Source organism: Kogia breviceps, chromosome 4 (genome assembly GCF_026419965.1).
Source record: "Kogia breviceps isolate mKogBre1 chromosome 4, mKogBre1 haplotype 1, whole genome shotgun sequence".
Taxonomy (NCBI): domain Eukaryota; kingdom Metazoa; phylum Chordata; class Mammalia; order Artiodactyla; family Physeteridae; genus Kogia; species Kogia breviceps.
The window spans coordinates 147289954-147304770 of NC_081313.1; the positions used below are offsets into that span (position 1 = coordinate 147289954).

Here is a 14817-nt window from a genome sequence, read left to right on the forward strand (position 1 = left end):
CCACAGACTGGGTGGCTTACATAACAGATGTTTATTTTCTCACAGTACTGGAGGCCAGAAGTCCAAGATCAAGGTGTTGGCAGGGCTGGTTTCTTCTGAGGCCTCTCTCCTTGGCTTGTAAATGGCCATCTTCTCCCTTGGTCTTCACATGGTCTTCCCTCTGTGTCTACGTGCAGATTTCCTTTCCTTATAAGGATACCAGTCATAGTGGATTAGTGCCCACCCTAATGACCTCATCTAAACTTACCTCTTTAAAGATGCCATCTCCAAGTACGGTCACATTCTGAAGTCCAGATGGTTAGGATAACTTCAACATATGACTTCCGCAGGAGCACAGCTCAACATGTGACAGGCACGTCGGTTGTTTTCTACACCTGAGCCGTAGCTCTTGCCCTGAGATTTCTCTTTGCCTTCACCCTGCTCCTTTCTTATGCCCCTCTTCTGTGTCCTGGATCCACAGCGGCTGCGTTCATGGTTTACTTCCCTCTTTGGTGGAGCATATCCTTCCATGGTTTCCCAAGGATTAATGGGATGTAAATTTTTGAGGCTTTTGCATGTCTGAAATGGGTTTATTTTATTCTTCCACTGCACTAGTAGTTTGATAGACTGAACAATTGTAGGTAAGCACTTTAAAATGCATTTATTCATTGTTTTCCAGAGTTCATTGTTGCTGTTTGAAGCCTTGTGCTATTCCGATTGCAGAACTTTTATTTGTGACCTGTAATTTTTCTTTCTGCAACTTTAGGATCTTTGTTTCAGGTGTCCTGAAAGTTCATGCTATGACTTAGCGTGGGTATTTTTTAAATTCATAATGCTAGATACTAAGTGAGGTCTTCCAGTCTGGCAGGCTATGTGCATCAGTTCTGGGAAATTTTCTTTTCGCTTTATCTTTTCTATTTTCTTTTTGGGGAACTTCTACTGGTGGACTATTGGATTTTCTGAAATGTACCTCTAAGTTAATTATATTTTTTTCTTTTATTTTCCAGTTTTAATCTTTCCTTTCTTTTTTTTAAATCAGAAGAATTTTCTCAGCTTTATTTCCACCCTTCTGTTGATTGTTTAGGTTTTCTGCTACATATTATATACATATTTCTTCTGCTATATATTTTTTAAAATAAATTTATTTATTTAGTTAATTTTGGCTGCATTGGGTCTTTGTTGCTGCACGCAGGCTTTCTCTAGTTGCAGGGAGTGGGGGCTCCTCCTCGTTGCGCCACGTGGGCTTCTCATTGTGGTGGCTTCTCTTGTTGCCGAGCATGGGCTCTAGGGCACGAGGGCCTCAGTAGTTGTGGCCCATGGGCTCAGTAGTTGTGGCTCGTGGGCTCTAGAGTGCAGGCTCAATAGTTGTGGTGCACGGGCTTAGCTGCTCCACGGCATGTGGGATCTTCCCGGACCAGAGCTCAAACCCATGTCTCCTGCATTGGCAGGCGGATTCTTAACCACTTGCCACCAGGGAAGCCCCCTGCTATATGTTTTTAATCTCCAAGAGCTAGCTCTTCTTTTCTGAATGTTTTTTTCCCAGGCATTTCATTCTTTTATTGTTTTAAATGAATGCATTATCTTGTCTCTCTCTAAAGTTATCAATTTTTAAGTTTCTTTTGTTCCCTGTCAGCTGTTTTTGTGTTGTCCTGTTTGTTGATGCCTTTCTCTCCTTTTAGATGTGATCTTGAAATATCTGGTGATCTTTGCCTGTCATTTAGTACTTAAGATTGAGGCACTCAGGGCTGATGGAAGTGTATGGTAGACTTGTAGTAAGGTGCTCAATCACCTTGACTTTTTTGTTTAGTTTCCCCTTGCTGCACACAATGAGGTTTTATTTTTCTCCATTCTGAGAGTTAATATCTTTGACATTTTTATTGCGCTCTCTCTCTCTCTCTCTGTGTGTTTGTGTGTGTGTTTGTATGTGTGTGTGTGTGTGTCTACCATTCATCATCCCTCCCATTCTCTTGTGTTCTTAATGTTTAGGTGTCTTATCTTCTTGGTAGGGTTTGAGTAAAGCGTAGAGATATAGGCATGAGTTCAGTCTAGCCAGTGTAATGAGACTTTGCCAATTAAATTGGTTTTGGGTTTAACCTCAGTCTGGTAAGCTTGATTTTTATGCATCATGTCCCAGGAGTGCAGGCCATTCAGTGCCCTAAGTCATGATTTGGACCCACAAAATCAACTACACACACTCCTGCTCTGGAGGTAGGCCCTATCTAGATCCTGTCTGAACCACCTTTCTAATGTAATTCTAACAACTGCCCCAGAATTATGTCCTAAAACAAGCTCATTAATGTTATTCCCCTCTGGGAAATCTTTAATGGCTTACGGCCTTCAGAATCCCTTTCCAACTCCTTGTCAGGGCCCTGTGTGATCTGACTCCCAGCTGAGTTTTCAAAGCCTCTGCCGTGTTCCACTCCATGCTTCAGTGTGCCGGCCATTTCTTGACCACAACATTATACATGTTTATGCCGCAGTATCTTTCTCTTTCAGGTTGTTCCCTTGGCTACAATGGCTCTCCTATAGCCTCTGTGCACAAATCATTCTTGAAGCCCCCTCTCCTCAGTAAAGCCTTCTCTCCCAACCCTACCCCCCTACTGAATTACTCCTTTTTCTACAAGGTACCGTGTATCACTATTTAGCATTTATTTCATTTATAGCTCCTGTTATGGGAAACACAGCTTCTAAGAATGGTCTCAGATTCCCTCAACCTCCTCCCCCTCTCTGAAGGTGCCATCTGCCCCCTGGACCACACTCCCCTGTTTTGCCTTTGCCAGCAAACCTAATTAGCACTCTCTGAGCTGACTAGAGCCCAGGTGAAACTCCGGGCCTCCATACCAAGCCCTCTCCATTCTCAGCCATCCCTCCATGTTAGAGTTGGAGGAGATGCTACATATCAGGCCACAACTCTGGCTTTCTGAGCTGCTAGAGAAGGGTGAGATGATGAACAGAAGTGTAGAGCAGTTGTCTCCCATGGAAGGAGCCTTGATTGATTAATGAAATGCATAAGACAGGAGGAAGCCTGGCAGCAAATTCCCGCTTCTTTCTCCCTTCTGTGGATTACTCTCAGGAATGGTTTTTCCTTTCAAGCCTCCCAAAGAAAGTCCAGCTTGCTGAGTGAACATATATACCAAACAACCTGTGTGTCTTTTTGTCTCATTGTGAAGCCTGTTCCTCACCCTCACAACTCTGTTTTTACATACAACCCCCCCAAAATACCAGCATTTTAATCCTTGCCTCAGGCTCTGCATTCTAGAAGACCTCTGCAAGACAAATGTAACACATTTAAAATTCATAAATGTAGGGACATCCCTGGTGGCGCAGGGTTTGAGACTCCGCCTGCTGATGCAGGGGACATGGGTTCGTGCCCCGGTCCGGGAACATCCCACATGCCGTGGATCGGCTGGGCCCGTGAGCCATGGCCACTGAGCCTGTGCGTCCGGAACCTGTGCTCTGCGACGGGAGAGGCCACAACAGTGAGAGGCCCGCATACCACAAAAAAAGAAAAGAAAAAAAAAGTAAAAAATATTGAAAGATTTTCAATCAATCTAATCTGCCTAATCAACCTTCGAAAATATTCTATCAACTTATACTCCACTCACAGTGAAACATTTATTGGGTTTCCATTATGTGCCTGGTATCATGCTGGAGGTTGACAGTATGTATTTACATGTTACACAATACCAAAAAAAGCCTGAGAGAGATAAGAGTGGAGCTCAAGTATAACATTTGCTCACAGTATCAGGCATAGTGATCTGTACCCGTTAGAAAAACTGTGAATCCTGCCTCAAATGGAACAGCAAAGAACAGCATGTCCTACAGTAGGGTCTGAATGTATAATAGCATACTAAATTCCATTGTTATTTATAATAGGAAATGTTTTTTGTTAGTTTTACTTTTTAGTTTCTAATTTCTGAAAGTATCTTACATACACGGTTAGTAACCTTCACAACCATTTGAGCTGGGTAAACGGAGTCAGGAAGGTCACAATTATTGAATGAGTGAATGAATGAGTAAGAAGGTCACTAGCTTCAACGTATCTGGGACAGTCATCGTCTAACCAAGTTTCAATCCACAAGCATTTATTTACAATTCTGAAAACTTCCACATAATTACAAATGGGACAATATTAGTAAATTACTATTTGGATAAAGAAAAGATACATGCTAGCTCAACAGAGTTTACAAACTTACAATTAGGCACATTCAATTTGGTGCTAAGTCATATAATATTCTTTTGCAATTTATGAAAAATATCCAATAGGCATGTAATGGCCAAAAAGTACAAATGATACAAATATCTACACACATGACAATGTACAAATTGTGACATAAATCTATCAGAAACTAGAAAATCTGTGTTGGTCTTATAGTTCCAGCTTGCTAAAAGATACAGGCTTTGGGTGGGAGCACAAAAAAATCCAGACCTGGCCATAACAAGATTTCCAGAAAGTATGGGAACTAGCATAGAGTAGGCCTCTGGATGGGAGTGGGTCCAACATGAGATATAACAATGCCTTCATGGGTATGTAGTATGCTGGGATGGAAAATATAGGAGGAAGGCATATTTGGAGAATCAGACAGCTAAGTATTTGACACTAACAAAATCGACCAGTATCTGATACCGCATCAGGAAACATGCAAGGGTTTGAGGGATTCCAGTATTTAATTAAATCAAAATGTGACAATGGGAAGAATTAAGGACAGCCTCAGGGGTAGATGAACAGGCTATGTTACACCAAGCCAGGTCTCGGTTAAGTTGATGGGTTTAAAATGCAGAAAGTGGGTATACCGGACAAGACAGTACCCTAACTATAAGAATAAAGGTTTAGGTCAGGGTAGAGCTTGATGTTCCTAAGTGTTGAAATAGAGCTCTTTAGTTTCTTCCTCCTACATGTAAGATTCTTTTAGAGGTTAAGATGAGGCTGAGCCTGCAAGCTAAAGTTAAATGGCTGGAACTAGGGAGAGAAAATAGGTTACATAGGCTTGGAACCAAGGAAAGCCTAACTAAGGGTTTGCCTACATCGAATTGAATGTTGGAACTGAGTATTTTAATAGGCAAACATTTGAGTGATACCAAAATTTGTCATACCACACTTGCCCCAATCTCACACCACCCACCCTAACCTGCAGTAGCTATGGGTCCCTTGATGTCCATGGAAATATAGAGAAAAGAGACACTGATCTGGCTTGCAGGTATTTAGTAAGTTGTTAGCCTCAGGTCACATAGTAGTATCATGTAAACAGGCCTTCTGAAGTAGGAAGCTTAGGGGAAAAACCCTGAGAAAAACTTAAAAGCTTAAGCCACATCTCTATACTACAATACCTTTCACAATTTCTTCTCAGAGAAGCATCATCCCCATCAGGGAAAAAACTCATATCTCATAATAGGAAAAACAGGCCTAAAAATTAAATGTGTGTCTTTGGAGGTCCCATCTATGGGATATCTTCCTGGTACTGGAAAAGTCCCCAGAAAGATCAATCTTTACACCCCTGAAAGCTGACCACCAACGAAAATGACTAGATCCATAGATTTCCTCCCTCAAACCAGCTTACCTCACATATAAATCATTAGCAACTCAGCCCTTACTGACACTATCACAGTCACAAGCGTGGTGAGGGAGAAAAGCACTAACCAGGGCAACTAAAACAGAGGCAATCCAGGCCAAGTTGGGCTGATGGCACATATCAGCTCCTTATGCTTCGGTGCATAATGCGACTCACCACAATGCCTTTTTCACAGACCCTCTTTACAGTTTCTCCACAAAATCCAACAGGTCAAGTTAGTTCATGATGCATCAAGATAAACCATCGTCAAGAGAAAAACATGCAATATGTCTTACAATGTTGAAGTCCTTAAAAATATGACAAGGAAATAACCCTGTAGACAAAACCAGAGCATTTAGAAAAATCTGTATTTTACAAACATACCAGTGAATGCTATAAATAAGGTAATATGACATAAAACAAAATGAAAAATATATGTAAGACTGTTCTCTTTAGTGTACAGAATTCACGGCAGTTGCTGCACTATCGAGCTACTTAAATATATCTATAACTGTCTGTTCTGGTAATACAAAATGAGGCCAAAGTGTGTCAACTTGTTTCCCACAGAAAACAAAAAATCTACACGAATCTCTTTTCTCCTGTGCCTTTTCACCTTACCTGCTCCCAATTCTCCACGAATGTCCTCTTCTTTCTCTAATTATTCTCCTCTTCATTTTGCTTGGCCTTGCACCCAAGCATGCAAGATGGAGAATCCTAGAGGTCTGAGATTCTAGAGTGGCTGTTTGCAAGGGGTAGGAGATTACAGTAACTGCCACACTGTATATACTTCTGTGCAAAGAAAAAGGGACAGTATTTAGAATGTCTCTCACACATAAAAGAGCTGGATGGCAGGATACTTGTGTGGCCCAAGGAACTGGAGGTAGCAAATTATGGGCAAAAGAATTGCAACCACAGGCTGGAAGAGGAAATGTTTGCAACCAGCTCTGTTTCCTTGCTCTCTGGTATTTGCTTCCAACGGGCTGAGTGTATTTTGTGAAGCATCAAGCACTGAGAAGAAGACTCCTGCTGCTGGAAGTTGACAGGAAGTAACATCCATGAAGGTAAGAATGCAAGATCTAGGCTTGTCCAAGAAACAATGCCCATAATGAAAAAAAAAAAAAAAAGAAAGCAGAAGAGAAATGTAAGTCGCAAGTCCCACCGGGCCCAGCCTAGCCCAGCTCAAGGAAGGTAGGAGTCAAGGAGATGAAATTAAAAGAGCCTTGGACCACAACATTCTCCACAAGGTACACTCAACAAACTTCACCCTACTCTTTAACCAAGTTACAGAAAGAGCGTCTTCATCCCTACTTTTGCTCCTTAAAAACTGCTCTAAGTTCACTAATTAGACAGATATGATTTCAGAACAACTGTAATAGTTCAAAGTTGATGGCTCTTTCCTTCCTAAGGATATTAATGATAAATATACATATATATATCTAAGTATATGATACATAAAATATAATACTCTGTAGAATATAAGTAACTGTTAATTATATCAATGAACGTCTGTAAGAAATGTTGCAATGATTTCCCTAATGTTAAGAGTCTGGGGGAGGTAAATTTGTCTTCTAGGATTTCCACCCCGGAGCTCAGAAATTTAGGTGTTGTTATAGCTCTCCTACACTCTCTTCACCCAATCCTGCCTTCCTGTTGGGGATCGGACCTCCCTATTGGCTATCTCATACCTGTAAACTGCCTGCTTTGTGACATCCCTCTCCTACCAAACCTACTACCACTTGGTAGAGTCTTGGGGTTTCTGTGGAGTTGTTTGTAAATAAATTTGGATCATCACAAGTGACCAGTGACCAGTAACCAGTGACCTTTGTACTGGACACATGCGCCGTTCAGCTGCAGCCACTCAGACATCCTCTAGTGTTGTCTCCTCATCCCTTGTATCTGCAGTTGATGTTTCCTCTTCTTCTCTGACCATGTCAGGTGAGAAAAGAAACTTTTGAAAGTTTTTCATTACATTTATTTTGCCCCTACATTTAGTAGTGGATTCAAAATAGCATGGAATAATGAGGGAAAGTATTGAACTAGAAGTCTGGAGACCTAAGTTCAGTTTTGATTTTGACATTTACTATCTGTGTGACGTTGGACAAATCACTGACTGTCTCACAAAGCGTGTTTTTTTCCTTATCTGTTACATTAGAGAATAAAAAGTCAGGGAAGAAAGTCAAGGCAGAAGAGAAGCCAACAATTCCCAAGACGAAGCGAAAGAAACACCAAACTGAGGTTATCCAAGAGAGCTTTAAAAAGCCTCGAACGTCCCTAGCCACGCGCATGCTGGAGTCTGTGACGGTTTTTCACTCACTGGGGAAGAAGAATGATAAGAACACTGGGCTCTCTTCCTGTCGGGTCTTGGGAAATTCAATCAACCCTAAAGACCGCCAGCCACCCCCAGCGATCCAGCCATGGCGGCATACCCCACGTGAGGGTCAGGGTCCTGAGAAAACTCAAGGCCAAGCCCAGAAACCAGACAGCAGTGCTGAAAAAGAGTGTCCATCTCCATCCCAGTATGAGCTGCCTCCTCCTGGGAAGGTCAACTGGATGCCTCTGCCTTTTTCTGCCTGGGACAAGCCTCAAGCTCGACCTGCTCCTCGGAGGCCACAGTCTCTGGCCTCACATCGGCCTGCTGTGGCTGACCGTGCCCAGCCTGCTGCTACTAGCCCAGCTCAACCTGCTGCAGTGAGTTCACCCCAGCCACCTCCTGCCTCTTTGCCAGGTCCCGCCAAACCAGCTCAGCCAACTGCGACCAACCCAACCCAAGCGGGTTGGACCGACCATACCCAGCCTAGTGTCCGTCCGTCTGCTGCTCCGAGGCCTGCACCGTACAAAACTTCACCTTGCACTTCTCTCCAGCGGGAGCCTGTTCCCCCTGCTCTGACTAAGCGCCAGTCCCCACCGGAGCTCCAAACCCCATTTCTATTCCAAGACTTCAGGAAGCACCAAATTCAATGGAGGCAATCCAATGTTCCTGAGCCAGTAATGTCAAAGCCCATCGAACAAGAGCAGAGGCCAGAGCGGGAGGCCATGAAGAGGCGGCTCAACAAGAACGTGAGAATGCTGCCAAATACACCTCTCTGGGGAAACTGACGTTTTTCACTGAGAGGGAAAAAGAAATGGAAATTGCTGACTACTACGGATACGTACAGTAAGAGCTGCTAGGATTGTTGGTGACACCTTGGGTACCACCTGTTCTTCCATATATAGATAAAGAAGATAGGTATAAATTTCTCTATTTTGATATATTTAAAAACAATAAAACTGAATAAATGTAATCGAATTAATAGATGAGTAATACATCTTTTGAATTTTGAAATGCTGCTAACTGTGGCGTGTTTTTGTTTGGAAGGGTTTGCAATCAAAGTCTGCATGTGAAAGGAAGGGCTCAAAGTTGGATGGGAGAGGCAAGGAAAGGGGAAAAAATGGATAAAAACTGAGGAAAGAGGAAGGAACATGGCCCAGGGCTAGGAAGGCCAAAAGAGATTTATGGATTTATGAAAGGAAGCAGGAGTGAGGATGAAATGGCAGAAGTAAAAAGCAGGGCCAGAGGTCAGAGTTGAAAGAACAAAATTTGAGTAGAGTTGAAGATGACAGAAAATGAGTCTAGGTTTCCTAGGAGAAACAGAAAAAGTCTCTTGGGGAGGTTGGCCTTAAGTCTCACAACCACCAGATAGGTATGTATGGAAAGAAGAGGTTCAGGACACATCTCTGAAAGGGTTGAGTTGCCTTATGCAGGTGTGACCATAGTGGGGGAATAGGGAAATCTACCAGAGAAGTGGCTCGGGCTCCGAGTTATCCTAGGGGCAGCTGACGACAGAGGCAGAGCCAAGGGAACTGCTGCATCAGGAGGCCCACCAGTAGGGCCTGGTATGTACATCACCATGTACTCAACACCTAAGCACCAGGGCAGCCAATGCACTACTCAGTTAATCCTGGCAACAACAGGCAAGGTCAGTATTCCTGTGCCACTTCACTTAGAGAGGTGCAGCAGAGGGCTGAGGTCACATCGCATGTGGAGGTACAAGGCCTCAATTGGAGGCCCAAATGCCTCCGAAGTCCTCAGTATTTGCAAGTGCCCGCAGGTGGCCAACCTGGCTTTCAGAGCACAGCATACTGAGGTTACTGGTGGATGAGATTAAACTTCTGGACGGGCCTAAATATGAACTTGAGGGGCTTCCTCCATGGACCAGGGCACGTGCTGCCTTCTGTAAACATCACCATCAGCTGAAACGCACGAGAACAATGCGAGGGAAGCGGCCACTCTCACGGGTGAGAGTGGTGGGGGCACACACACTGGGCAGCTACTCCAACAGCCATAGGACGCAGGCGCCCAGTGTCTCAGGGGCTCCCTGTGAGGCCTCGTGGGGCAGCTCGAGGGAGTGAGGATGGGAGAGAGCGGCAGGGGTGGGCGTCAAAAGGAATGCAGTGGGGAGAAGGGAGAGATGGAGACAGTGGATAGGAACTATGGGAACTCTGGCAATTTTCATTTTCAAAATTATTTTTTGAGATGTCATTCACATGCCATAAAATTCACCTTCTGAAACTGCAAATTCAGTGTCATTTCGTACATTCACAAGCCTATGCAACCATCACCATCATCTAACCCATCATGTTTTCATCACCCGAAAAAGAAGCCCCCATAACCATCAGCAGGCCCTCTTCATCCCCTCCTCCTTCCGTCCCTGCAACCATTCATTTGCTTTCTGTCACTACGGTTTTGCCTTTTCTGGACATTTCATGAAATAATACAAATGTGACCATTTTTCTGGCTTCCTTCCATTAGCAAAATGTTTTCAAGTTCATCCATGTCGTGGCATGTGTCATTACGTCATTCCTTTTTATGACTGTATAATATTTCACATATACACCACATTTAAAACGTTCATTCAGGGCTTCCCTGGTGGCGCAGTGGTTGAGAGTCCGCCTGCCGATGCAGGGGACACGGGTTCGTGCCCCGGTCCAGGAAGATCCCACCTGCCGTGGAGCGGCTGGGCCCGTGAGCCATGGCCACTGAGCCTGTGCGTCCGGAGCCTGCGCTCCGCAATGGGAGAGGCCACAGCAGTGAGAGGCCCGCGTAACAAAAAAAAAAAAAAAAAAAAAAAAAAAAAAAAAACACATTCATTCATCCACTGATGGGCATTTGGGTTTTTTTCACTAATAATCTCCATTTATTGAGAGTTTACTCTGTGCCAGGCAGCACCAGGCTAAGTTACTAAGACCTTACTTCACAGATGAAAAGAGGCTTGGAGAGTGTGAAGAGTTTGTTCAAGATTAACAGGTAGCAACCTGGGGAACTGGGGTTTGAACTCAGGCAAACTTCAGAGTTAACAGATGCACGTGACAGAACTTTAGAAAAGGTACACGGGAATTCAATGAAAAGTCACCCTTTTCCCCACGTTCTCCAGCCACACGTTTCCCTCCTCAGAGACATCTGCTTTTGTCGTGCTGTGGATCCTTCCAAAGAAATATTTATACCCCAGCATGTATGTAATCACAACTGATTGACTAATCTGTCCCACTAATTTTAAATGTCACTTTTATGGTATAATAGATTCTTATACCAATTTATATTACTCTTTTCAGTGCTGTCCTGACTCTTTTTTGCCTATCTTTTATCTTTGCCATTTCTCTAAAAATTTTTTTATCTTCTTTTTGATTAAAAAAATTCCTTTTCTTCTTTGTTTCTCTTAAGGCATTATGCATTAAGTTCATTCAATCGTATTATTTTATTTAATTTATTTAATTAATTTATTTATTTTTGGCAGTGTCGAGTATTAGGTGCAGCACACAGGCTCTTCGTTGCAGTGCATGGGGTCTTCCCTGTGCCTCGTGGGCTCTCTAGTTGTGGCGCGTGGGCTCCAGAGCACATGGGCTCAGTAGTTGCGGCGTGCGGGCTTAGTTGCCCTGCAGCATGTAGGATCTCAGTTCCCCAACCAGGGATCGAACGTGTATTCCCTGCACTGGAAGGCAGATTTTTAACCACTGGACAACCAGGGAAGTACCCACTCTTATATTATTTTAAATTTAGTCTTCATTTCTGATTTTTTTTCTTTTATTTTGAATTCTGTCCTGAGTTCTATCATCTTACCTAATTCTGGTTTATGCTGTTCTTTCATCTTTTTTTTTTATTATGGTAAAATACACATAAAACAAAATTTAGTATTTCAACCATTTTCAAGTATACAATTCAGTGCCATTAAATACATTCACAGTGCTGTGCAAACATCACCACTCTCCAAATTCAAAATAATTATGTCAAAGAAGATTGAGCAGGACCTCAGAAGGATGGAGGCAGCTGCATAGTCTCTGAATCTCTCCAATCCCTTACATGGAAGAAGATCAACTAAAACCAAACACCCATAGGTGGCATTTATCAGCATTTACCATTTCCAGAACTTTTTCGCCAACCCAAACAGCGACTCTATAGCCATTAAACAATAACTTCCCATTCCCTCCTCGATCCATGTTCTTTCAACTTTTGCATTCTTTTTCCTCACATCTTTTCAAAGGCCACTCTGAAAGGTTACAGTTTTCATCTGGTTTGTTGACCTGTCTTTTCCAACTTGATTTTATTGTCTGAAGAGATGCTATTCTGCTCCTTATTCTCTTTTTTCTTTCACTACGTCTGTATGGGATTTGATCCCAATCCTTTTCTGTGATTGATTTTTGGATGAAAAGAAGTTTTAAAGCACTTTGAAACGGAGGTGTGAGGCCATGTGGAAACACGTTCTTCATGGCTGTTCCATCAATGCTTCAGTTATACTGTTTTGGAATAACTGTTTTCCAGGAGGCACAAACCAGTGGGCTTTATCATTGGACAGAGTGCAGAGAAAGGACCCCACGGAAGCTGACCACCTTAGCAAAAATGATGTAGTTATGATTTCACCCAAGATTGGTCACAAATCAGCCTGGGAAACTCAATGAACCAGAGACAAGGTATAATGCCGTCTCTCCTTCTCTCTGCCTCAGCTCTCAAGGATGGGTTACCTACATGTTAGCAGTAATTATTATTTGGTTTCTGTTCATAATTACCATCAGAAGACACAGCACTTATGGGCCCAATTACACAGCCCAGCTACACACCATTCTTCTTCACTGTGGCTTCCTGTCCACCAGCAGGAACTTGATTTATATTTGTTCTCCCTTCACCACAGCCCAGGAATTTTTGTGACTGACTCTCAGTCTCACCAGAATCTGTAGCTCTCACTCTGCCCCAACATCCCACCCCATCATTTGCTCCCTGAAGTGTACTCAAGAAATTTAGGTAAACTGGATATTTTACCACTGTTCACCATCTCTTATGAAACCAGAAAAAAAGCAGCTTTCTTATGGAATGATGGACAACTTGTAAAGATAAAACACCAGTCTGCAGGAGAAAGGAAAGAAGAGAATGATGGAAATACCTTCTGGAAAACTATTTTTACATGATGTTTTGTTTATTCCTGATAAATAAATTGAAATCTTCTAAACATTAAAACAAATTCTAAACCACTATTCAATAATACAGGAATATAACTTTTTAAAAGAATATTCTTTGGCTGCACAGCATTTGGGACCTTAGCTCCCCAACTAGGGATTGAACCCACGCCTGCTGCACTGGAAGAGCAGAGTCTGAACCACTGGACCACCAGGGAAGTCCCAGGAATAAAAGGAAAAGTTATAAATGCCTTGGTTATACGAACTGGAGATATTTAGTAAGAAGTCATGTATTTTAAATGACTTGGAGCTTTAAAGAAAGGAAGGAAGAAGGAAGGAAGGAAGGAAGGAAGGAAAGAAAGAAGGAAGGCATAAAGAAAAAGGGGATTCCTTGGTGAAGTGGATATAATATCAAAAATCAGTATATTAATTTTAAAAATGTTAAAAAGAAAAAAAAATGCTGAAATCCACTGACTAATTATTCAGGCTGTTATATCTCGCTATTTCCAGATATATCCCTTTATAAACTTTTGGTAAAAGTTTATGTTATGTCAGGACAAATGGATTACAAACTTTTCTCTTTTTCCAAAATTTGAGAAATTCCCCTACACTTCTATCTTCAAATTTTATAAACAGGGAAAAGTAGTGACAACCGTTATACTTACATTCAATTACATCATCTGGTCACATGCCTTCTGTATCAATCAAATATCTACAAAACAACAAAATTCGAGTCATTTGTAAATAAAAAGAAAAGAAACTCAAGTTTTTTCAAAAAAGGTCCAATTTCTCCTAAGAAAATATCAGCACATCTAATCAATAATTATTAAACAATGATATATACCATGACTACAAAAAGGCTTTATTCCAAGGATGCAAGGATAATGCAACTTTAGACAATCTATTAATATAATTATTTACATTAATACAATTTAATTAATAAATGAAAGAGAATAAAATACAGGACCAAACTGGCAGATGTTAAAAAGTTATCTGATAACATACAACACTCAGTTTTAGTCAAAATGCTTTGTACACTCAAAACAGGAGACTTAATATGACAGAGTATTCATCAAGAAGCAACAAATAACAAAAAACAAATTAGGATCAATATTAGCATCATATCTAAAAAACCCTATCTAACCAACCATAGGAGCCAGAAGCTTAGGAATCACCGTCACTGACAGCTATTTCTCCCTCATCCTCATCCTCAACCCACCAACAGTGTTAACAATGATACTGCCTACATACCTCTAGCATCTGTCCACATCTTTCCACCAAAATGACCATCATACCCTGGTCCAAGCCACCATTATGCCCAATTTCTACAAAAGTCTCCTAACTTGTATCCTCGCTTCCACTCTTTCTCCCCGCAGTGTATTCTCCACTCGGTAGCAAAACGACAGGTTGAAAGTGCAATTGGGTATGTTCCACACACTCACCTTCCACAAGAAAGTTCAATGGTTTTCTATTCCTCTTAAAGTCTGAAACCTTAAACATAAGCCTGCACGATCGAGCTCCTACCCACACTTGCAGCTCCATCATCATGACATGCTCCCCCAACAGCCCCACCTCCCTGGCCAGTTCCTCCCACACAGCATATGCTTTCCTCTTATAGGGTCTTGTGCTATTCCTTATGCTCAGAAATCTCTCTCAAACGTCCCTATCTGGTTAATACCTACTCATCCTTCAGATATCAGCTGAAACATCCCTGAATAAACCTTCTCTAAACTCCATGATGAGATCAAATGCTCCCTAAAATATGCTCTCATAGTACCATGTCCCTCTCCTTGGCACTTGTCAGAGTTGTAATTCGACATGCAGAGTATGATTCTTGACTATCTATTCCCTCTCTGCACTGTTAGAA

At 42.2% G+C, this 14817-nt stretch overlaps 1 protein-coding gene across 2 annotated transcripts in view; it reads right to left on the reverse strand.

Moving 5' to 3' along the window:
• The window catches only part of LOC131755776 (RNA/RNP complex-1-interacting phosphatase-like), a 76972-nt gene that overhangs the window by 48883 nt on the left and 13272 nt on the right, over window positions 1-14817 (reverse strand). For both annotated transcript variants that reach the window (XM_067032162.1, XM_067032161.1), the window contains exon 4: window positions 13616-13662. In XM_067032162.1, the coding sequence (XP_066888263.1) occupies window positions 13655-13662 (8 nt within the window). In that variant the 3' untranslated portion in view covers window positions 13616-13654. The remainder of the gene's footprint in view (window positions 1-13615; window positions 13663-14817) is intronic.